Source organism: Chrysochloris asiatica, unplaced genomic scaffold (assembly GCF_000296735.1).
Source record: "Chrysochloris asiatica unplaced genomic scaffold, ChrAsi1.0 scaffold00018, whole genome shotgun sequence".
Taxonomy (NCBI): domain Eukaryota; kingdom Metazoa; phylum Chordata; class Mammalia; order Afrosoricida; family Chrysochloridae; genus Chrysochloris; species Chrysochloris asiatica.
In genome coordinates this window covers 12,912,054-12,934,054 of record NW_006408536.1, presented here as the reverse complement: position 1 = coordinate 12,934,054, position 22,001 = coordinate 12,912,054, and the positions used below count along the sequence as shown (strand labels likewise).

General features: G+C 37.9%; 1 protein-coding gene across 3 annotated transcripts in view; it reads left to right on the top strand.

Annotated features, from left to right (window-relative positions):
* Positions 1-22,001, top strand: part of CNKSR2 (connector enhancer of kinase suppressor of Ras 2) — a 427,386-nt gene that overhangs the window by 203,955 nt on the left and 201,430 nt on the right. For all 3 annotated transcript variants that reach the window (XM_006835578.1, XM_006835579.1, XM_006835580.1), the window contains exon 6: positions 16,520-16,639. In XM_006835578.1, coding sequence (XP_006835641.1) covers positions 16,520-16,639 — 120 coding nt within the window. The remainder of the gene's footprint in view (positions 1-16,519; positions 16,640-22,001) is intronic.

The following is a 22,001-nucleotide window of genomic DNA, read 5'->3' as shown; positions in this document are numbered from 1 at the left end:
ACTGGCTTACAAGGTTTCAAGACGGAGCTTTAGTTAAGAGTGTGGGGGGAAAGAAAGAGTCCCCACTGAATAGTTATCATCTTGTCTAGATGGGTCTGGTGAAAGGAGATGGGGATAAGATTCGTAAGATTCAGTAATGAATAACTGTTATCATGACTAATCGTGACTGTCACAATTGTAAAGGTAGAAGTTTTGTAACAAAAAAAGGGGAGTGATTAATCTTACAGTCCAGAAACAGAGGACCCTAGGACTATCAAGAGAGGAACACACAAATAGAATGTGAGACCTTATCCAGAGAAGCAGCAGCACCAGAGATGGAGGTAGAGATGGGGGCATGGAGGACTCTAGATTCATCAACTAAGAAGAGAAGGACTAAGAACTGGTGGCCAGGAGCAGACTTGCAGAATGTGCCCTTTGGAGATGTAATTTATTATATATGCTTGAGTGGGGTTTTTTTGTTTGTGTGTTTTTTAAAAAAAAGCTAAAGTGGATAAAGAGAAATACTTTTAACTGATGGTATATGGAGGGGATTATAATCAATGTAATGAAACAAGTTATGTGAATTGTTGAATGTGAAACTGATGATGTGCCCTGTAAACTTTCACTCAATCCACAATAAAAACCTTAAATTAAAGAAAAAAGAAAAAAAAAAAAGAATAAGGAAATATGTGTTGGAAGACGTACAGCCAGAATCTTCATTAGAAGCCAGATGGCCAGACTTCATCTCATATACTTCAGACATTTTATCAGGAGGGCCAGTCCCTGGAGAATGACATCCTGCTTGGTAAAGTGGAGCATTGGCAAAAAAGAGGAAGATCCTCAACGAGATGGATTGACATATTGGCAGCAGCAATGGGTTCAATGTAGCATCGATTGTGAAGACGGTGCAGGACTGGGCAGTGCTTCCTTCTGTTGTGCATAAAGTCACTATGAGTCAGTACCGACTGGATGGCACCTAGCAACAATTTTTCAGAAATGGATCCTCTCTTTCTACTTCCTGGTTTTAGTCAGAAGCTTTGCTGACTCTGCTGGTGTTTTAAATACTGGTGACATACCTTCCAGAATCACAGCAATACTCAAGCTACTACAGTATGAAAAACTGGTAGATTAGTGGTGACCTAGATGATGGAGGCCTACCTGGTTTGGTGCTGTAGGTTAATGCACTGGACTGCAAGGTCATTTGAACCACATGGTTGGCAGTTCAAGATAACCAGATGCTCCTTGGAAACTATGAGTCGGGAACTGACTCTATGGCACTTAACAACAAACAAAAGATGATGGTGGTGTTAGTGGTAGTTATTTACCGTCAAGTCGCTTCCTACTCATAGCAACCCTGTATAGGGTTTCTGAGGCTATTAATCTTTACAGAAGCAGAAAGTCTCATCTTTCTCCTGGGCCTAAATGGCAGGGAAGGTAATTGTCAAGAGAAAAGTGAACTTATTGATGAAGGCCTGCCATATCTTACAAATTCCACAAAACAATGCAAGTTTCATAGCGTCCTTCAACGCCTGGGAAAACTTATATAGCGAGCTGAGGAAAGTTGTGAGCTGTTGTGTGTTCTCTGTAAATACATCTATTTTGAAGAATGAGTGAAGAAAAAGAATGGGAAAGAAAAGATGACATATACTCATTTATTTAAAGAAAATTCTTCTTCTTCATGAAGTAGGTTTATTACAAAAATTATTTAATGTTATTAATAAGAGTCAAAAGAACATTGCCTGTACTTAAAAAAAGAATATTATAATACAAAAAGGATAAGGCCATTTTAGCTGAGAACAAAATGAGCTAAGAAAATGTGTTTGTGTTGTTTTTTTTTAAACTAAGAACATGGCAGTAGAAATTAAATTATGCTTAAAGGAGTAAAAAACAGACTAAGCTGTTGTAGAAAATTGGAACACTAAGATATACAATAAACTTTAAAAACATATATTTTTAAAATTAGTAAAAAGATAAAAAATGAGATAAGATGATAGCCATAGAGGATAAATTTGGTTACTCCACCTTCAACTAATTGTAAACCAAGGAAGAAAATTAAAGGAACCAAAGGATGTAATAGAATAATTTAGGAGTCAAAATTAGGAAATTTATATTATCTAAGTCAGAAAATGTATTGAAAAGAACTGTTTCAAGATCTCTTCTGGTAACATTTTATAATTTTTATAGCAAGAAGCAACCTTGACTTTATTCAGCCAGTGGGACAAGAGAATGGTTTTGACTACAAATAGATAAAACATTACATTGCACCAGACGTATACTTTTAAACTGTAATTTTCAGAAGACAATAGAACAGAATCTATAAATTTTTTGAGAGAAAAATAATGACTCAAAATGTTTATATCCATCTAAATTATCATTGGAGTCCTGGTGTGGCACTGTGGGCTAATGCATCAGACTGCAAAGTCAGTTTGAACTGCAAGGTCAGTGGTTCAAGTTCACCAGCTGCTCCTTGGAAACCCTATATAGGGTCACTATGGGTCGGAATCCACTCGATGGCACTTAACAACAACAGATTATCATTGATGTGCAAAAATAACGCAAAGACATTTTTACATCAGCAAAAATTCACTAGTACATTCAACAAATCGCAGTTAAATGCAGCAAAAGTTCAATCCCAGACTTCCGGTTTGGGGGCAGATGAAGCAGAGACAGGTAGGAAAGGCTACTCAGCGCGGAAATAGAGAAGGAGCTCTCCCAGAGCAGCGCCAGAGTTTTGGATCTTGTATAAGGTGCCGGACACCAGGTTCCCACTCCCACCTGGGGAGAAATCTGACTGTGGAAGCAAAATATGGGGCTTTCTGAATTGATCGGAATGATCAATCCCTTGGGCCTCTCTGCCTGGACTGAGATCAGAGGATGGGGCCAAAGTCCAGCGGATACAGTGATACTGCATTAAAAGCCATGGACCTGCGTCTGGAAAAAGAGGTGTGATGGATTTTTTTTATTTTTCATTTTTCATCTTTCATTTCTCTTTCCTCCTCACTGCCTAGCCTGGACACCTTCAGGTGGGCAGGAGCGTGCCCCCAAAAGGGTCCAGCGTTGCGCCCATGGCACAGGGTGGAGGTTCTGGGAGCCCCATTGGTCTTGCAGGCTGCTTCTTATGGCATCTGTCTCTGGGACCCAGCCTAAAGTTGACCTGGGTGGGACCCTTTATCCCTGCCTGCACAGCAAAGGCTACTGGGCAGTCAGCTATGGTTTTATTTTTGTGTTTTGAGTGGTGGTTTTTGTCTCTGCTTTTATGTTGTTTCTGTTTTTGGCCCTTTTGGTCTCACTCTTTTCCTGGGAGTGAGAGTTTTCAGCCCCTACCTTACCAAAGAAGACACAGCAATTGTGCTCATATAGCCAAGCTACAAGCATACCCTGTAATATCCCACCATCTGGACAGGAGCCAATACCAGCTGTTAGGCATTACACGTGAAAAGGAAAGCTTATCTCCAGATTACATCCACCAGGAGACACTCAGTAAGCTTAACAACGCAGCAATATACATTCATTTAAGCATTAAAAACCCACCTAACTATTGAACATGTCCAAGAAAAAACAACAAAAGATCTCAGCACATGTAAAAAAAAAACAGAAAAGAATAATTGAGACAAATAAGCTGGAGGCAGACACAGACTTCCCAGTAGAAAAAGAGCAGGCTTTGAATCTGCCTGAGAAGGAATTCAGAAGAATGATATGGAAACAAATTCAAATGCTCCACAAAGGGGTGGAGGAAAATAAGGAAGAAGTCAGGAAAGTGCTACAGGTGCAATAAAACAAGATAGATATAGCATTGGAAACAGTTCAAAACCTGCAAAACGAGGTCCAGATGATTAATTATAAAATATCAGAAATAGTACACTGAAAGGGCAAAGGAGTAGAATTGAAGAGATCGAAGCGAGAACCAGAGAGCTGGAAGACAAATCTCTCAATACTGCTAAGATATAGAAGAGCAAGCAAAATAGGAATTTAAAAGTCTAAAGAGAGTCTAAGATTCATGCTGGATAACATGAAGAGGAATAACTTAAGAATTATTGGCTCCAAACCATAGGCTCTGAGGATCAGACTTTAGCCACTTAGTAGACATAGCAAACTGTCCCTCATCTGATTATTCAGTAATGCTTGTTAGTAATCTCATACATGAGCCCTGGATATCCACAGACAAATGTAAAAACCTTCCCTAAAAGCCGAGACTGTAAATTCCAAAAAGGCAAGTCCCCCCCTCCCCCCGATCCAAAAAAAAAAAAAAAACTAAAAAGGATAGTTAACTCTGCTGTGTACTGATGATATATGGAGGGGATAATAATCAATGTAATGAAACAAGCTATATGAATGGTTGAATGTGAAGCTGATGATGTGCCCTGTAAACTTTCACTCAATCCAAAATAAAAACATTTAATAAAAAATAAAAAAAAAGAATTATTGGCATTCTGGAACGGAAAGAATCACACAGAAGTCCACAGAGGAGATAGTTGAGGAACTACTGGAAGAAAATTTCCCTAACATCTTGAAGGATGAGAAGATAAACATTCAAGAAGCTGATTGAACCCCAGGAAGGATAGACCCCCAAAAGAAAATCACCAGGACATATTATAATCAAGCTCTCCAAAATCAAAGACAAGGAGAGAATCCTAAAAGCAACCAGGGAAAAAAGAGGTGATACCTACAAATGCAAGCAAATTAGATTAAGCCCTGACTTCTCAGCAGAAACCATGCAGGCAGGAAGGCAATGAGGAGACATATATAAAACACTAAAAAAAAATGCCAACTAAGATTCATCTATCCAACAAAACTGTCAATCAAATATGATGGTGTAATCAAAACATTCCAGGATAAACAGAAGCTAAGAGATTTTCTCAAAGCCAATTCAATGCTTCAAAACATCCTAAAGGGAGTTCCTTGGAATGAAAACCAGCAAGAACAGACAACAACCAGAGATTGACAGACGTGGCATCACCACTTGAAACTCAGTCAACAGATAGCAGAGTTCAGAACAGAACAAAATTACAACAACGAATTCAGAGGACCTGTAAGGCCAATCAAAAATCAAAATATTAACAATGTCAAAGAAGGGGAACATATAGGAACAGAGATCCAGGTGGTGTGGAGGTCAGGTAGATTGCAGGATACAATAGACTGTCTTAAATACAGTGAAAATGTAATAGACTACAAGGGTATCTCTAAAGAAAGTTAATAATTCACAACTTACCATGAAAATGAAGATCCAAGCAGAACAAGGAAACATTAAAACTAAGAAGAAACTGACAAGAATTAGTACAAAAAACATGAACTCAGCACAAGAAGGCATGCAGAACAAAGGAATGAACAGCACCACAAAAAATTAACATAATGAAAGCAATTAATTCATATATATTGATAATTACACTGAATGTCAATGGATTAAATGCACCTGTGAAGAGACAGAGAGTGGCAGAATGGATAAGAAAACAAGACCCTTCAATATGCTGCCTGCAAGAGACACACCTTATACACAAAGACAAAAACAGACTAAAAGTTAAAGGATGGAAAAAATATATATCAAGCTAACTGCAATAAAAAACAAGCAGGAGTGGCAATACTAATCTCTGCTAAAATAAACTTTAAGACAAAAACCAACATAAGAGATAAAGGGTCAATTGAGCAAGATGAATTAACCATAATTAATATCTACACTCCCAATGAAAGAGTACCAAGATATATAAAGCAAACCCTACTAGAATTGAAGAAAGAAATAGATAAATCTACAATTATAGTGGGAGATTTTAATATGCCACTTTCGAAGAGGGATAGAACAACCAGAATGAAACTTGACAAAGTTACAGAGGAACTAAACAGCACAATCAACCAACTTGACCTCATAGATGTGTACAGAGCATTCAACCCAACAACAGCACAACACACATTCTTTTCCAGTGCACATGGAACACTCTACAGAATTGACCATGTGTTAAAACACAAAGAAGCCTCCATAAATTTACAAACATCAAAATATTACAAAACATCTTTTCAGACCACAATGCCATAAAACTAGAAGTCAACAATAAGAAGACCAAGGAGATAAAGTTGAATACATGGAAACTGCATAATACCCTGCTGAAAAGCGACTGGATGATAGAAGAAACTGAACATGAACTCACAAGGTTCCTAGAAACAAATGATAATGAAAACACAACATACCAAATCTTTGGGACACGGCAAAAGTGGTGCTGAGAGGACAATTTATTGCAATAAATGTGCGTGCACATCCAAAAAGAGGAAAGAACCAAAATTAACACATTAACACAGCATCTGCAACAATTAGAAACAGACCAACATAGAGAACTTACAGTCACCAAAAGAAAAGAAATAATAAAAATAAGAACAGAAATAAATGAGTTAGAAAACAGAAAATCTATAGAAAGAATTAACAGGACAAGAAGCTGGTTCTTTGAAAGGGTTAATAAAATTGGCAAACCTAACAAAAAAAAAAGAGGAGAAGACACAAATAACAAGCATTAGAAACCACATGGGCAATGTCACAACGGAACCAAAGGAAGTGAAAATAATAATAACAGAGTACTATGAAGTACTTCAACAACTTTGAAAACTTAGAAGAGAGGGATACATTTCTAGAAAAACACGACCTACCTAAACTTACACAGAGCAAAGTAGACGACTTGAACAGACCCATAACAAAAGAAGAAATTTATCAGGTCATCAAAAAACTCCCAACCAAAAGAAGTCCAGGCCCAGATGGCTTCACTGGTGAGTTCTACCAAACATTCAGGGAAGAGCTCTCACCAATTCTATTCAAATTATTCCAGAATATAGAAGAGGATGGAAAACTTCCTAATACATTTTATAAAGCAAGCATAACCCTCATACCAAAACCAGGGAAGGACACAGTAGGTCAAAGGAGGGAACAAATCTTTACAGCGTGAATCATTTCCACCCCCTTGGTATACAGGGTCAACAAAGATGGAACTTAGACATTGGCTAACCAAAAGTGAGGGGCTACAAAGGCAAGAAGTGACTGGCTTACGTGCTTTCAATAGGGAACCAGTTCCAGAGGGTGCAGGGAAAGGTAGATTCTCCACTGAGTGGTTTCCAATCTGTCTGAATGGGGCTGATAAAAGGAAATGGGAATAAGACTCTTATGGTTCAATAGTGAATGATTGCTATCAGGACTGACTGTGAGGGTTGGAAAGGTAAAGGTAGACGTTTTGTAACAAAAGAACGGGAGTGGTTGATTTTTCAATCCAGGCGCAGAGGTCCCTGGGATCATCAAGGGAGAAAAGTGGAGTGTGGGACGCTATCCAAAGAAGCAGTGATGCCAGAGGTAGAGAGAGAGAAGATGATGTCGAGAGATGGAGTGGCTGGGGACTCTAGACTCACGGAGGGAGATGAGCTGTGTGTTGATGGCCAGGGGTCAGGCTTGCAGGGGATTGTGGTTTGGCTGAGTTAACTCTGCTGTGTCAGCCCTGCTGCTCTCTTTAATGAACCTGAAACACTTGTCGACTTTGAGCAACTCATGGAAATCCCATGCCAGACAGAACCATGAAAGTCACATTGTTTAAATTAGACTGTAAAAAGTCACATTGTTTAAATAGCATATGGCTCTTGTTTTGGACTAGCATTTTCCCCATTATTTTTGTAAAGATAATGAGAATAATAAGTATAGTGAATGTCTATTTTATTATTGCTATATTAAGATTATTTTTAGTTTCATAGTACTTTACAGAACATGAATACTTTCTCTTCTCTTTCTTCCTCTCCAAACTATTTATTTTCTTTACTTATTTGGGTTTAATAATGAATTAGGCTTGTTTTGACATATTAAATATTTGTTTTATGTAGTAAACATGTGTAATTTTTTTCCTTAATTTAGATGTATGAGTTCTTTACTCCTAAACTCCATCTGGACTGAAATTATTGTGCCTTCTCTGCTGGATAGACTAGAAATGACTAAAACTGCCCCGAGCCAATGGTTAGATGAGTGGAGTCAGAGGAGAAAGAGAAGAGCTCATTTTCAACTTTGCCGCAGCATCTATCACATCATTTAAATAAGCATAGTTCTCCTCTTCTCATCACCACTAACATTTAGGATATATTTAAGTACTAGGGTAGCAGCATGCTCCATAATGAAATGGATGTGTTCATATTAATTTTTTATCTCTAGAGAATTCTTGAAGTAAGTGGCATGCTAATGACTTAAAAGTCCATGAAAGTAAATTTAATTTGCTTGTTCATCAGAAGGTCCCTGATGCTGTGGAAAGGCAGCTTTTGCCAATTTTAGCTTAGACTCTTCTTCTCTTAAAGTTGTGGTCCTAAGCCAATTACAAACTTAATATTTTTGTTTAGCTGACATTTTGGTTGTAACTAGCATTTGAACATTAAAATTATGGCCAGTCTTAATGAAATATGAGTTCTAATACTGAGTTTTATAGATGGAAAGGGTTAAGATGTTTATATATGTTTTGAAAACTTACCCTTTCTCCCGTCTCAAGTCACTTTTCTTCATTTTCACAATTAATATGACCCTTCTATCTTGAACCCCCAGACTCCTGGTGTGGCGCTGTAGGATCAGCACTGGACTTTGAACCACAAGGTCATTAGTTCAAACCCACCAGCTGCTCCTCAAAAACTGTATACAGGGTTGCTGTGAGTTGTAACTGACTCCATTGCACTTAACACCAAGGACATCTAGAACCCCTTTCTGTATCCTTATGAGAAGCCTAAAGCAGCAGGCTAATCCCTACCACCCACTGCCACTATTGATTCTGATTCATAGCAACCCTGTATGTTTCCGAGGCTGTGAATCTTTACAGGAGTAGAAAGCCTTATATTTCTCCTGTGGAGTGCCTGGTGAGTTTGAACTGTTGACCTTGTGGTTAGTGGTCCAGTGCTTATCTTATAGCATCAAGTACTGATTTCTTGAATGGTATATTAGATTATCTTAAGGTATTTAACACTTTGTGGTTTCGTGCCTTGTAAAGTGCATTGTAAAATAATCCTAACTGCAAATTAAATCCTCTATAGCCCGTGTCCCATGCAGGCAAGAGAAAGGAATATCCAGATACGATGTAATGGAAGTAGAATATGTCTTCTTAAGATAAGAAAAATATTTACATACTAAAGGAAATGTTATCATACATGAAAAATTAAAATGTTTTCTGTGTTTCTTTATAGTTTCAATAGGCAGTATGTAAACTGGTATGTTTATATGGATGTTCTTTGCTACCATTACCTTTGCTGAACATGTTGTTGTTAAGTGCCATTGAGTCGGTTCCAATCCACAGCGACCCTGTATAAGGTTTCAGAAGAGCAGCTGGTGGGTTTGAACTGCTGACCTTATGGTTTGCTGATCTTACAGTGCTACACCAGGAGTTCCTGCTGAACACGTTATGCTTGCCTATTCAGACTCATTTTGAGTGAGTGATCCTTGTTGGTAAAAAATTTTTTTTTTTTTTTTTTTTTTTTGGAGAGGAGAATAGTCAAGTGAGGCAGAGTAATAGAGTAAAAAGAGCCCCAGTCTGAGAGTTATATTTGGCTACCTGACCCTGTCCTGACATTTAACTAGCTGTGAACAAGTTAAGTTAATCTCTCTAATTATGTGATGAAGAAATCTGTGGTTTTTAACATCTAAATGCCATAATTCTTCAGTAACTAATCCGCAAAATCATTAGAAAGCAATATGATCACATTGGCATTCAGATATAGCACTGTGGGTTAATGCACTGGACTACAAGTTTGGCTTGAACCTCAAGGTCGGCGGTTCAAGCTCATCAGCCGCGCCATGGAAACTTTATGCAGGCTCACTGTGTGTCGGAACCAACTCGACAGCACTTAGCAACAACAACATGATCACATACAGTGATAAACAAAAACTCTGTTTTCATCTGAGATTGTTGTCTGTGTGATCAAAGACACACCTTAGATTTCTTAAAATTACACTTAGAAGTTCAACCAGAATGTCCCTTAGAAGGGAGCAGGTCAAGTCCTTCATCTTATATACTTTGGACATGTTACAGGAGGGACTAGTCCCTGGAGAAGGACATCATATCATACTTGGTATAGTAGAGGATCAACGAAAAAGAGAAAGATCCTTAACAGGATGGATTGACACAGCAGTTGCAACAAACATAACAATGATTGTGAGGATGGCACAGGACCAAATAATGTTTCATTCTGTTGTCAATAGGGTCACTGTGAGTCGGAACAGACTCAATGGTACCTAACAACAAGAAATAACTAACATAAAGATTTCTTCAACAAGGTAACCTATTCAGTCTGGAGACAGAAACCACACAATAATTTAAACAAGTGAAGTTAAATATAAAGAATTATTAAACTCAGATGTTGTTGTTGTTGTTGTTAAGTGCCATGCCATCGAGTCGGTTCCGACCCATAGCGACCCTGTACAGGGTTTCCGAGGGTGTAAATCTTTACAGGAGTAGAAAGCCTCATCTTTCTCCCGCGGAGCGGCTGGTAGTTTCGAACAGCTGACCTTAAGGTTTGCAGCCCGATTCATAACCACTACGCTCAGATAGGAAACAAATAATAAAGATGTATAGTGAACACTAAAGGATACCCTAGGACTGAGGGAGAATACCCAAGGAAGGACAAACTTGAAAGTGGCACATCCTTCTCAAGGCTGAGGTTCATAATTTAATGGAGAGGGTGTACTTGCAGCTTTACTGAGTTGCCTAGGCAAGCAGGAAACAACCTTCTAGGATGTAGGCAAGTTGAAGTCAGTGAAATGACTCACAGAAGAGTTGGGGTGCCACTCTAGCTATAATGCCTGTAAAGCATGGTGACTATTGAGAGGGCCAAAGAATGGTTGTCAGTGAGCCAGAGCTGAGGCCAGAAGTCACTGAGGGATTACATGGTGTGGGTGCTGCTGGGGTAGAACAGCACCAAGATGCATGTCCACACATGCACTGCTTGTGGACCCTGTAGCAGTAGCTAGAAAAAGCAAAACAGCACTAGGGAACCTGGATGATAAGCCCCCATGCCTTGTAATGTCCCTCAGGCGCCCTCTACTGACAATACGTAACACTGCTGTGCTCACTGTAAAGGAGAAATAGAGTCCTATCCATTACCACAGAACAAGTACTGAAGGTATAAATTCGGAGCTGAGAGTCAATAAATTTATAACTGGTACCAGTGGACCAATAAACAACATTCTTATCAACGGAGAAAAGATTGAAGTTTTCCAGAACTTCATTCTTCTTGGATCAACTATCAACACTCATGGAAGCAGCAATCAAGAAATAAAAGGACATTAGGCAAATCTGCTGCACAAGACCTTTTTAAAGTGTTGAAGAGCAAAGATGTCAGCTTGAAGACTAAGGTGTGCCTGATCCAAGCCATGTTATTTTCAATAACCTCACATGCATGCGAAAGCTGAACAGTGAATAAAGAAGACCGTAGAAGAATTGATGCTTTTGAGTTATGGTGTTGGAGGAGAATATTGAAAGTACCATGTGCAGCCAAAAAGAACCAACAGATCTGTGTTGGAAGAAGTGCAGCCAGAGTGCTCCTTAGAGGCCAGGATGGTCAAACTTCATCTCTCATACTTTGGACATACTGTCAGGAGGGACCAGTCACTGGAGAAGGATATCATGTTTGATAGGATGGAGGGTCAGAGAAAAAGAGGAAGACCCCCAACAAGTTGGATTGGCCAAGAGGCAGCATCGATGGACTCAAGCGTGGCAACAATAGTGAAGTTGGCCCAGGATCGGGCAGTGTTTCGTTCTGCTATGCATAAGGTCACTATGAGTCAGTACTGACTCGATGGCACCTAACAACAACAAACCATGAAGGAGGGAGTATGACAACTTCATACGATACACACTGGACTGTGAGCCATAAGGTTCGAGCCCACCAGCTGCTCCACTGGAGAATGAGGAGTCTTTCTGCTCCTGTGAAGATTTAAAATTTCAGAAACCCTGAACAGGATCACTATGAGTCAGCACTGACTCGACGGCACTTAACAACAACAATAACCATGAAGTTAGCTTTTCTCTGCAAAAAACCATACATCACAACTTCCAATTTCTCTTATTATAAGTAAAGAAATTGCTTTCAAGTCTCTTCTTTATTCCTTATTTGCCCATAAACTCTGTATTATTGTTAAGTATCATTGAGTTGAAGTTTCCAAGGAGTGACTGGTGTATTTGAACTGCTGACCTTGCAGTTCTTACCCTAAAGCACCACACAAGGTCAGCGGTTCAGACTAACCAGCTGTTCCTCAGAAACCCTGTGCAGGGTCTCTAAGTCAGAACTGACTCGATGGCATTAGCAACAGCAATGTATAGCAACTGGTTTTTGAATCTAAAGTCTAAAGAAAACTGAAATATTCTTTCTAATAACCTTCATCTTTAGATGAACCACTCCATGTCCAGACCCTTGTTATTCTTGAGCCTGGAAAGTAGCTTTACCCTCTTGAGTTGTCACTTATCTACGCAGGGAGCCTGCATGTCTTTTGCTTCCTACTCATGAGACATCAGGCACATATGAGGAATCTTCAAAAAGTTTGAGGAAAACTTCCATTATCTTTTAATTCCATATTCCATCAACTTTTTGAAGACTTCTCATAGAATGGAGATCTAGTTCCCAGGAGAAGTAAGGAAGTTGCCAAGTGTCAAGCTTTCATGACACTTGGCAGGTACAGATTTGGAACTAGTGTTCTCTCATTGTTTGGCACTGAGTTCATTATTCATAGATTATTTTTTTTTAAGTTACCATTTTTAGGCTATAGTATTAGCTCAAAGGTTGGCTGTATAGGAATTAAAATATATAAAAGTTATGTGCCAGGCATGCTCTAAGCACGATTAACCAAGAAGAAACCAAAGCAAAATAGCCTGAATATAACTTGGCTCCACAATTTGAAAGCTGTGCAACCTTGAGCAAGTTTTTTAACACTTTGTTGTCTTAGTTCCCATATCTGTACAATAGAGATAATAACAATATCCCTTTCTTAGGTTGTGAGAATTAAAGTAATTAATATATAATAAGGTGGACTCCTGGTATGGCATTGTAAGATCAGCACTGGACTGCAAACCACAAGATTGGCAGTTTGAACCCACCAGTTGCTCCTTGGAAACCCAATACAGGATCGTTATAAGTCGGTACTGACTCAAAAGCACTTAACAACAAGAACAACAAGGGACTTAGAAGAATGCTTAGAATACAATGGGCTATCAATATACATTAGTTCTCATTTCATTTAATCTCCACAAGGATATGAAATAAGTACTATTTTTATCCTTTATTCTATGGATAAAGAAACTGAGATACAAACAGGGATTAAGTAGCTTGCCTAAGATCCTGCCCTTAGTATGTGGTAAAGCACCTAATCACTATGCTATAGCTGCCTTTCTAAGACATCATAATCTAATTCTGATATCATAAACTACAGGGCTATCATTTCAGTAACTTTCTTTTTAGTCTTTGTGTTGATGACTTTCCATTGGCAACTATGATAGACAACATTCCAAATAGCCTCTACAACCCATGCCCTATGGTGTATTGTCCCCTGGTCATCAGTATTGGTGGGACCCGTGGCTATGATGGATATCACATATTTCCATTCATTTGCTAATTCTCTCAAGAATAACTGCCTTAGTACTCCACTTAGAAACATTTAAATGGAAAAATTGATGCATTTGAGTTATGGTGTTGGAGAAGAATAGTAAAAGTACCAAGTACCATGGACTGCCAGAAGAACAAACAAATCCGTCTTAGAAGAAGTATAGCCAAAACGTTCCTTAGAAGCCAGGATAGTGAAACTTCATCTCTGAAACTATGGACATGTTATTAGGAAAGACCGGTCTCTGGAGAAGGGCATCGTGGCTTGGTAAAGTGGAGGTTCAGTGTAAAGAGATGGACATTTGCAGCAGCAGCAATGGGCTGAAGTGTGTACCCAAAATTGTGAGGTTGGCACAGGACTGGGAAGTATTTTGTTCTGTTGTTCATAGTCTCTATGAGCTGAAATCAACTCAACAATACCTAACAACAACAAATAGAAAAATTGTAAGTAACTCAATCATGCCTGACTGTGCTCAAGGCTAACAAAAGACCTCTTTCCTGTCCCTTGGCTGTATACATTGAACACTTTATGCATTTCCTTTTTTAAATGCAATAGCTAAAGCTTCACATATTAGTCTGGAGTATCTGATTAATTTAGAGGTAATGAAATAATGCTTATCTGTTATTATTTTTTAATATACTAATGTAGGGTTGTTGTTGTATCCATAGTGTCTAAATACTGCTTTTACCATTGTCTTAAAACTATTATTTTATACTAACTATGCTGTGTTCGAATTTTTTTTCTCTTAAGAATTTTTACATTTGGATAAATCAGCTGTATATATATAGAGAGAAGACACATGTGAATAAAACAGAATATGAAAACTTTGTATTTCATTATGAGAAAATGATCTATTATATTAATTCATGTTTGAAATTAATGTTACCCAAGAGAAAAAATTCACACAATACCATTAAATCTAGTACTTGACATTCTTCAGTTTTGTAAGGTTCTTAAAACTATAGCTAGCCCTGACTATTAATTGTTATTTAGTCACTAGTCATTTGTCACCATCTTGGGTAGTTGCTAACAGAATCCAGAGGGTCAGTTTTAATACTCGTTTCCATTTTGTTTCCAAGTTTATTAAAGGTGCATTATTTATTAGGTTTTAATTTTTCCTTCTGGTTTTTGAAATAAAACTTGAATTTAAAATCCTTTGGTATAAATATTACAAAATTACCCCCCTCCAAAAAACATTCCCTTTATTCAGTGGTCACCAGTCATTGTCTAGCTATAATATAGTTGTCTATTTGCTGCTAAAATTGCTTTCTGTTTTCCCTTAAAGCTGTCTTTCACAGTTTCACTTGTAACCCTCCTTCTTCTTCCAATTCAATGACCTTGGTCTGTTTATTTAACTTTGCTATCTAGTGTGTTAAACTGGCTAAGATAAGATCAGCTTCAAGAAATTGTTATAAGAATAAGTGAGATAATGAAGATGAAGTACTTAGCATTGTGACAGACAGGTAGATGTTCTGAAAATGTTATCTAATACTTGTATGATATTAAATTATAATAAAGGATTATTTTAATAGAAATATTTATATAATGTTAAATTAACAAATGATATGTTCTACTTTTCTTTTTCTAGACTATACTATAGCAATAGATAATGGTGTTTTAAAATGACAGAGTAATATCTTACAAGATTTCACTAAATGACAGAGTTCAACAAAGTTACTTTTTTGAGGGTGTGTTAAATAACTATTCTGGAACTTTGCCATGTCATTGTTAGGTACCCTCCAGTCAGTTCCAACTCATAGTGACCCTACGCAGAACAGAACGAAACATTGCCCGGTTCTGCACCATCTTCACAGTTGTTGTTATGCTTGAGCCCGTTGCTGCTGCCTCTGTGCCAATCCTCCTCATTGAAGGTCTTCCACTTGTTTGCTGACCCTCCACTTTACCAAGAATGATGTCGTTCTCCAGGGACTGGTCCCTCCTGATAGTGTGTCCGAAGTATGAGAGGCAAAGTCTCACCATCCTGGCTTCTAAGAAACATTCTGGCTGTACTTCTTCCAAGACAGATTTGTTTGTTCTTCTGGCAGTCCATGATACTCTCAATATTCTTATCCAACTCCATCACCTAAATACATCTATTCTTTTACTGTCTTTCTGATTTGTTGTCCAACTTTTACATGCATATGAGGCTATTGAAAATAGCATGGCTTGGGTCAGTTACACCTTAATCCTCAAACTGATATCTTTGCTCTTGAACACTTTAAAGACATCTTGTGTAGCAGATTCGCCTGATGCTATATATCATTTTATTTCTTGACTAGTACTTCCATGAGTGCTGGTTGTAGATCCAAGCGAAATGCTAATTAATTACTTTCTTCTACTGTTGCTACTTAACAGTAACTGTTGCCTTTAAGAAGACCTGGCGATGCAGTGGGTGAAGCATTAGGCTGCTAATGGAAAGGTTGGTGGTTTTAACCCACCAGCCATGATGCATGAGGAAGATGTTGTAATCTACTTCCATAACGATTGTTGTTGTTAAGTGCTGTCAAGTGAGTTCCAACTCATAGTGAACCTGTATAGAGTTTCCAAGGAGCTGCTGGTGGATTTCAATCTCTGACCTCGTGGTTAGCAGTCCAGTGTTTATCCTATAGTACCATATCAGTGCCCCTTCATCATAAAGATTTTTATTGTTGCTGTTGTTAAATGCTATTCAGTCAGTTCTGACTTATAGCAACCCTGAGTAGGATTTCTGAGGAGCAACTGGTGTATTTGAACCACTGACCTTGTGGTTAGCAGTTCAGTGTTTATCCTACAGCACCACAAACAGCCTTGGAAACCCTATGGAACAGTTCTAGTCTGTCCTGTAGGATCACTAAATGTCAGAATCAACTCAATGGAAGTTGTTGATGTGTTACTTTTATTTTTTCTTGCCAAAGGATGTTATAACGGGTGGTTTGTATTTTACTTACAACATGTGGTTACCATTTTCTTTTCTTTTTTTGCTTCCAGTGTAAAACTCTCTCTGGAGTCTGTGATCACATCATATCCTTGTCATCAGATCCTTTGGTTTCACAGTCTGCCCACCTGGAAGTAATTCAGCTGGCAAACATCAAGCCAAGTGAAGGGCTGGTAAGAGACACCATGTTTATCAAAGCCAACATTCATCAGAAGACAGTTTATAATTGGAACAAAGCAACCTCCAAATATGGGAATCCATGAATTTAAACAATCACTAAACATTCTCGTATTTTTCTCTAAGGGAGTTAAGGTAGTGGAAGTTTGTTATGATAAAATGTTTTAGGAGGATAAATGAAAATGAAAGAGAATTGAAAATGGTGATTTTTGAATTATCTTGTTTAACTTGGTAATAATTTAGCTTTCTTGCATTTTTCCATTCCCCTGCCAAAGTTCCTTAAGTGTAAAGGAAGTTTAAGTTCTCCAAGAAACATCACATTGTTACCTACCCAGACATGTGGGTTTCTTGTTTGTTTGTTTTGCTGTGTTTGTTCTGATTTTAATAGTTATTTTTCTCCCTGGGGTGAGTAAGCTGAACAAAACCCATCTCTGTACAGGAATATACCTTCATTAAAAAATTCAAGATTTCATAAAATCCTTTTACTGGCATTATATTAACTTACTTTATAAGATTACCACCCCCAACATGATTTCAGTAAAAATTATAAGGGAAAAAAATCAGACTCTTTTCTCAGAACAATCCTATGCAGACAAAACCACAGACTCATAGAACTAGAAGGGCCTTTAAAGGAGATCTAGCTCTAGTACACTCAGAGGTGTCTCTGAAGAAAGGACTAAGAATCTGCCTTCTAAAAATCAGCCACAGAAAATCCTACTCCGATACAAATGTGCTTACCACGAGTCAGAACTGACACAATGGCAACTGGTTTCTGGTTTTTAATCCATTCCTTCCTGTTACCCCCTTTTTGCAGATGAAAACGTTGAGGCCAAGAAGTTAAATTTACGAAGCATACAAGGAGTCACTGTTGTTGTTTTTGTTAGGTGCTGTTGAGTCAGTTCCGACTCTTAGCCACCCTGTATAGGGTTTCCGAGGAGCAACTGGTGGGTTTGAACTGCTGAACTTATGGTTTGCAGTCCAGTGCTGATCCTACTGTACAACACCAGGAGTACCATGCTTAGCCATAGGAAGCATCTGAACAGTAAATGAAGGAATGAAATAGAGGTGGCAGAAAACTAAGCTTCAATAAAGTTTAATTAGCTTAGAAACATCTGCACAAAGTCTTCTGCCAATTTCAAAACAGAACATCTCTCATAGGCAAAAGGTAACTGCTTTGTTCTTCTACTGATAAAATTGGTACAGGCAGTCCCCAGGTAGACAAAATCAGTTCTTAAGTGTGTCTTTAAGTTGAATTTGTAGGTAAGTCAGAACAGGTGCACACAGGTCTAATTTAACCTTTTAGTGGAAGGAAAAACTTAATGTCTTTTTAATTATTTAAAACTGTGTATGCAGCAAGTGAAGGTGATAGTGATATTGAATTTGTTGTGAGAAGGAGTTGGTTCAGTCATTCCAAAGTTAGAGAAAATTTGCATAATATTCAAAGACAAGTATGAGTTAAATCAGACTCTTAATATAGTACTATAGCATCAGCACTAGACTGTGAACTACAAGGTCAACTTGGACTAGTAAATTTTAAGGTTCAAACTCACCAGCTGCTCCTTGGAAACCGTATAGAGGGTTGCCCTGAGTCAGAACCAACTCAAAGACACTTAACAAAAACAAAAATGAGTTAAGTCTGTAAGTCAAATGTTAGTAACCTAGGTTCTGTCTAAGAAGAAAACCTTATACTCAGGAGTGAAGGAAAGGAATTTCATTAAAGAATAATAGAGCTCAAGCTGGGCAGCACTAAGTAAAAATACAATGCACGCTACTGTGTCTGTGAGTTCCAGGTTTTTGAGCTGGAACAAATGGTTTACATCCTGACACATTATTCCCAGGAATAAATTGTTTACATTCTGCCCTTTTGCTTCCTGGGAATGCATGTTAATACCACCATTCCTGTTCTGAGATAATTACCTCCGTATTTGAAATATTCCATCTGCATTTTTAAACTATTTATCTAATTAGTAAAATCGCTTAGGGTTTCTTAGATTTTGAGGATCTGAAGCATTATAAGGAATGGTGAGGAAACTGCTTCTTGTTGTTGTTGTTAAGTGCCTTCGAGTCGGTTCCGACCCATAGCGACCCTGTACAGGGTTTCCAAGGGTGTAAATCCTTACAGGAGTAGAAAGCCTCATCTTTCTCCCGCGGAGCAGCTGGTAGTTTCGAACCACTGACCTTAAGGTTCGCAGCCCGATTCGTAACCACTACGCTACCAGAGCTCCTTACTGCTTAGTTACAATTAAAACATAGTGAAACTTGCTTCTAAAATGCTTCTGAGCTACAATGTTGTAGTTGTTGTTAAGTACCATGGAGTCAGTTCCAACTCATAGTGACCCTGCACAGGGTTTCCAAGGCTGTAAATCTTTACGGAATCAGAAAGCCTAATCTTTCTCCCTTGGAACGGCTGGTAGTTTCAAACTGCCGACCTTGAGGTTAGCAGCCCGATTTGTAACCACTATGCTACCAGAGCTCACAATACTTAGCAGAAAATTATAGGGAGGAAAATTGAAGCTATCCTAGCATATTAAAACTGGATCCGTGTCAAGAGATGAGTTAAATAGAGCAGAATGGGTGGAGGAACAACCTTGGGGGAAAGCCTCTTAGCCTCAGAGAGTTCTTTTTCTATTTAAGCACCTGGACTATCTCCAAATATGCCATATTACACTGACTTGACTGTGAGGTTGCTTTGGCTTCTGATGATTAGCCGACATTTGGAAACAGAATGAAGCAAATGCCATTTGGTAGATTGAGCAGGAGAAAGAGAGTTGTTAGAGTCACCTCCAGAATTAAATCCTTTTTTAAAAGGAAAAAAGAAGGAATAAAGATTCTGGTGTACTGGAAACTTTGGTTTGTCTTCTTCTTGTTAAGTGCCATCAAGTCGGTTCTCATTCATAGTGACCCTGCATAGGGCTTCCGAAGAACAACTGATGGATTTAAACGACCAGCCTTAAGGTTACTTGTTGTTTGTTGTTGTTAAATGCCATCAAGTTGGTTCCGACCCATACAAACCCTGTCTGTATATGGTTTCTGAGGAGTGGCTGGTGGATTTGAACCACCAACCTGCGGTCCAAAGTAACCTTTGCAATCCAGCGCACTATCCTGAAGTTCCACATTGTCTTAGTTCCACAAAAAAGTCATTTGATTTACATGTCCTCCTGCTGTTTGACCCTCTCTTTCACAGAGGTGAACTAGTGATCAGAAGTATTTCTGTGAACTCTTCATTATTCAAAAGATACTTAGTTTGAAGCAACTTGTTTCTTCTCTTACTTTCTTTTGGTGCCTGACTTTTTTTGACTATTTTTTTCAATAGAGGGAGATAAGGATTAAGAAGTCAATTTTGATTCTTAATAGTAGTTATAACAGATAGTTTATTGGAATTATAAATGAAAATATTACATGAAACAAAGTATATCTTTATTCTCTGTAGCATTTGTCAAATGTGATTTGCCTCTGTCTTGTTTCTAGTGATTATGACAAGCTTCTAGAATTGAACTTTGTGTATATAACTGATGCATCTTTATTTAAGCATTTAAAAAATAATATCTACCTGACTAAAATAGATTTACTAGAAATTACATATAATTGTTACGATGAGATCTTCTTATTAGAACTAGTAGTTGACAAGTGCCAGTTTTAAAAATTATTTGTATGTAAAATTATTACACACAAATATTATTTCCAGAGCCATAATTAGATTATCTCATGATTTTTTTTATTGTCTAATAACTATAGTGTCTTTTCTAAACTTTTTTCTTAGGATACTGGACTTTTTCTCTGTGACTTGGTGATTTATGAAATTATTTAGCACTCTTATCAAAGGCCTCTAATTTGTAATCAGTAATGCACACGGTGGAAAGAAATGTCAAGAGAAAAAAAAATTAAACATCTGTTTATAGTTGGGAGAAGGGATGAGTGATTAAAATAAACTCGTAAAATATCAAACCCAGTTATTCCTTTACTACTACATTATATATGCTAAAGATGTCTGGGTCTTTTAGAATAAATGTTAAACAGTGAATGTTTGATTGTAATACCTACAGTTGCCAAATATTATATTCTAGTAAGAAAAATAAAGATGTACAACTCTCCTGTTAATAAATAGATAAATCAGGTGCATAGTGGTTGAGAGTGTGGACTCTAAAATTAGATTGCCAGGGTTTGAACCCTGACTTTGAGACCACCTTGGCCAAGTGGCTTGAGTGTTGCTGTCATGCTGGAAGTTATGCCACCAGTATTTAAAATAGAAGCAAGGTCACCAATGGTAGTCAGATTTCAGCAGAGCTTCCAGACTAAAACAGACTAGAAACAAAAAAAGAAGACTGCTTATGAATATTTAGCCACTGAAACCTTATGAATATCAGTGGAACACTGTCAGATATAGTACCAGAAGATGAAAACTTTATGAATAGTAGCGGAACACTGTCACATACAGTGCCAGAAAATGAGCACTTCAGGTTGGAAGGCATTCTAAATAAAACACAACTGGGAAAGAATTGACTTCTCAAAGTAGAGTTGACCATGATGACATGAATGGCGTAAAGCTTTCGAGACCTTCATTTGCTGATAGGTCATAACTCAAAATTAAGAAAAAATACTACAAACATCAAATAGTATTTGGAACATGTAATGTATGAAGTATGAATCTAGGAAAACTGGAAGCTGTCAACAATCAGATGAAATGCATAAAGATCAATTTCCTAGGCATAAGTGAGCTGAAATGGACTGGCATTGGCCATTTTTAATCTGAAAATCATATAGTGAATTCTGCTGGGCATGACAAATTGAGTAGGAATGGCATTGCATTCATTGTCAAAAAGAACATTTCAAGACCTATCTTGAAATTCAATGCTGTCTGTGATAGGAAATTATCCATACACTTACAAGGAAGACCAGTTAATACCACTATTATTCAAATTTACGCACCAAAAACTAAAGCCAGTCATGATGAAATTGAAGAATTCTACCAACTTCTTCAGTCTGAAATTGATAAATCATGCCATCAAGATGCATTGATAATTGCTGGTGACTGGAATGTGAAGGTTGGAAACAAAGAGGAAGGATCAGTAGTTGGGAAATATGGGCCTGGTGATAGAAATGATGCTGGAGATCCCATGATAAAATTCCGCAATGCCAATGACTTATTCATTGCAAATACCTTTTATAAACATTACAAAAGGCAATTGACTATATACATGGACCTCACCAGATGGAATGCACAGGAATCAAATTGACTACATCTGGGGGAAGAGAAGGTAGAAAAGTTCTATATCATCAGCCAAAACAAGTAAAGGGACAGCACATTCAAGCTGAAGCTTAAAAAAATTAAAACAACCCTATGAGAGCCAAAATATGACC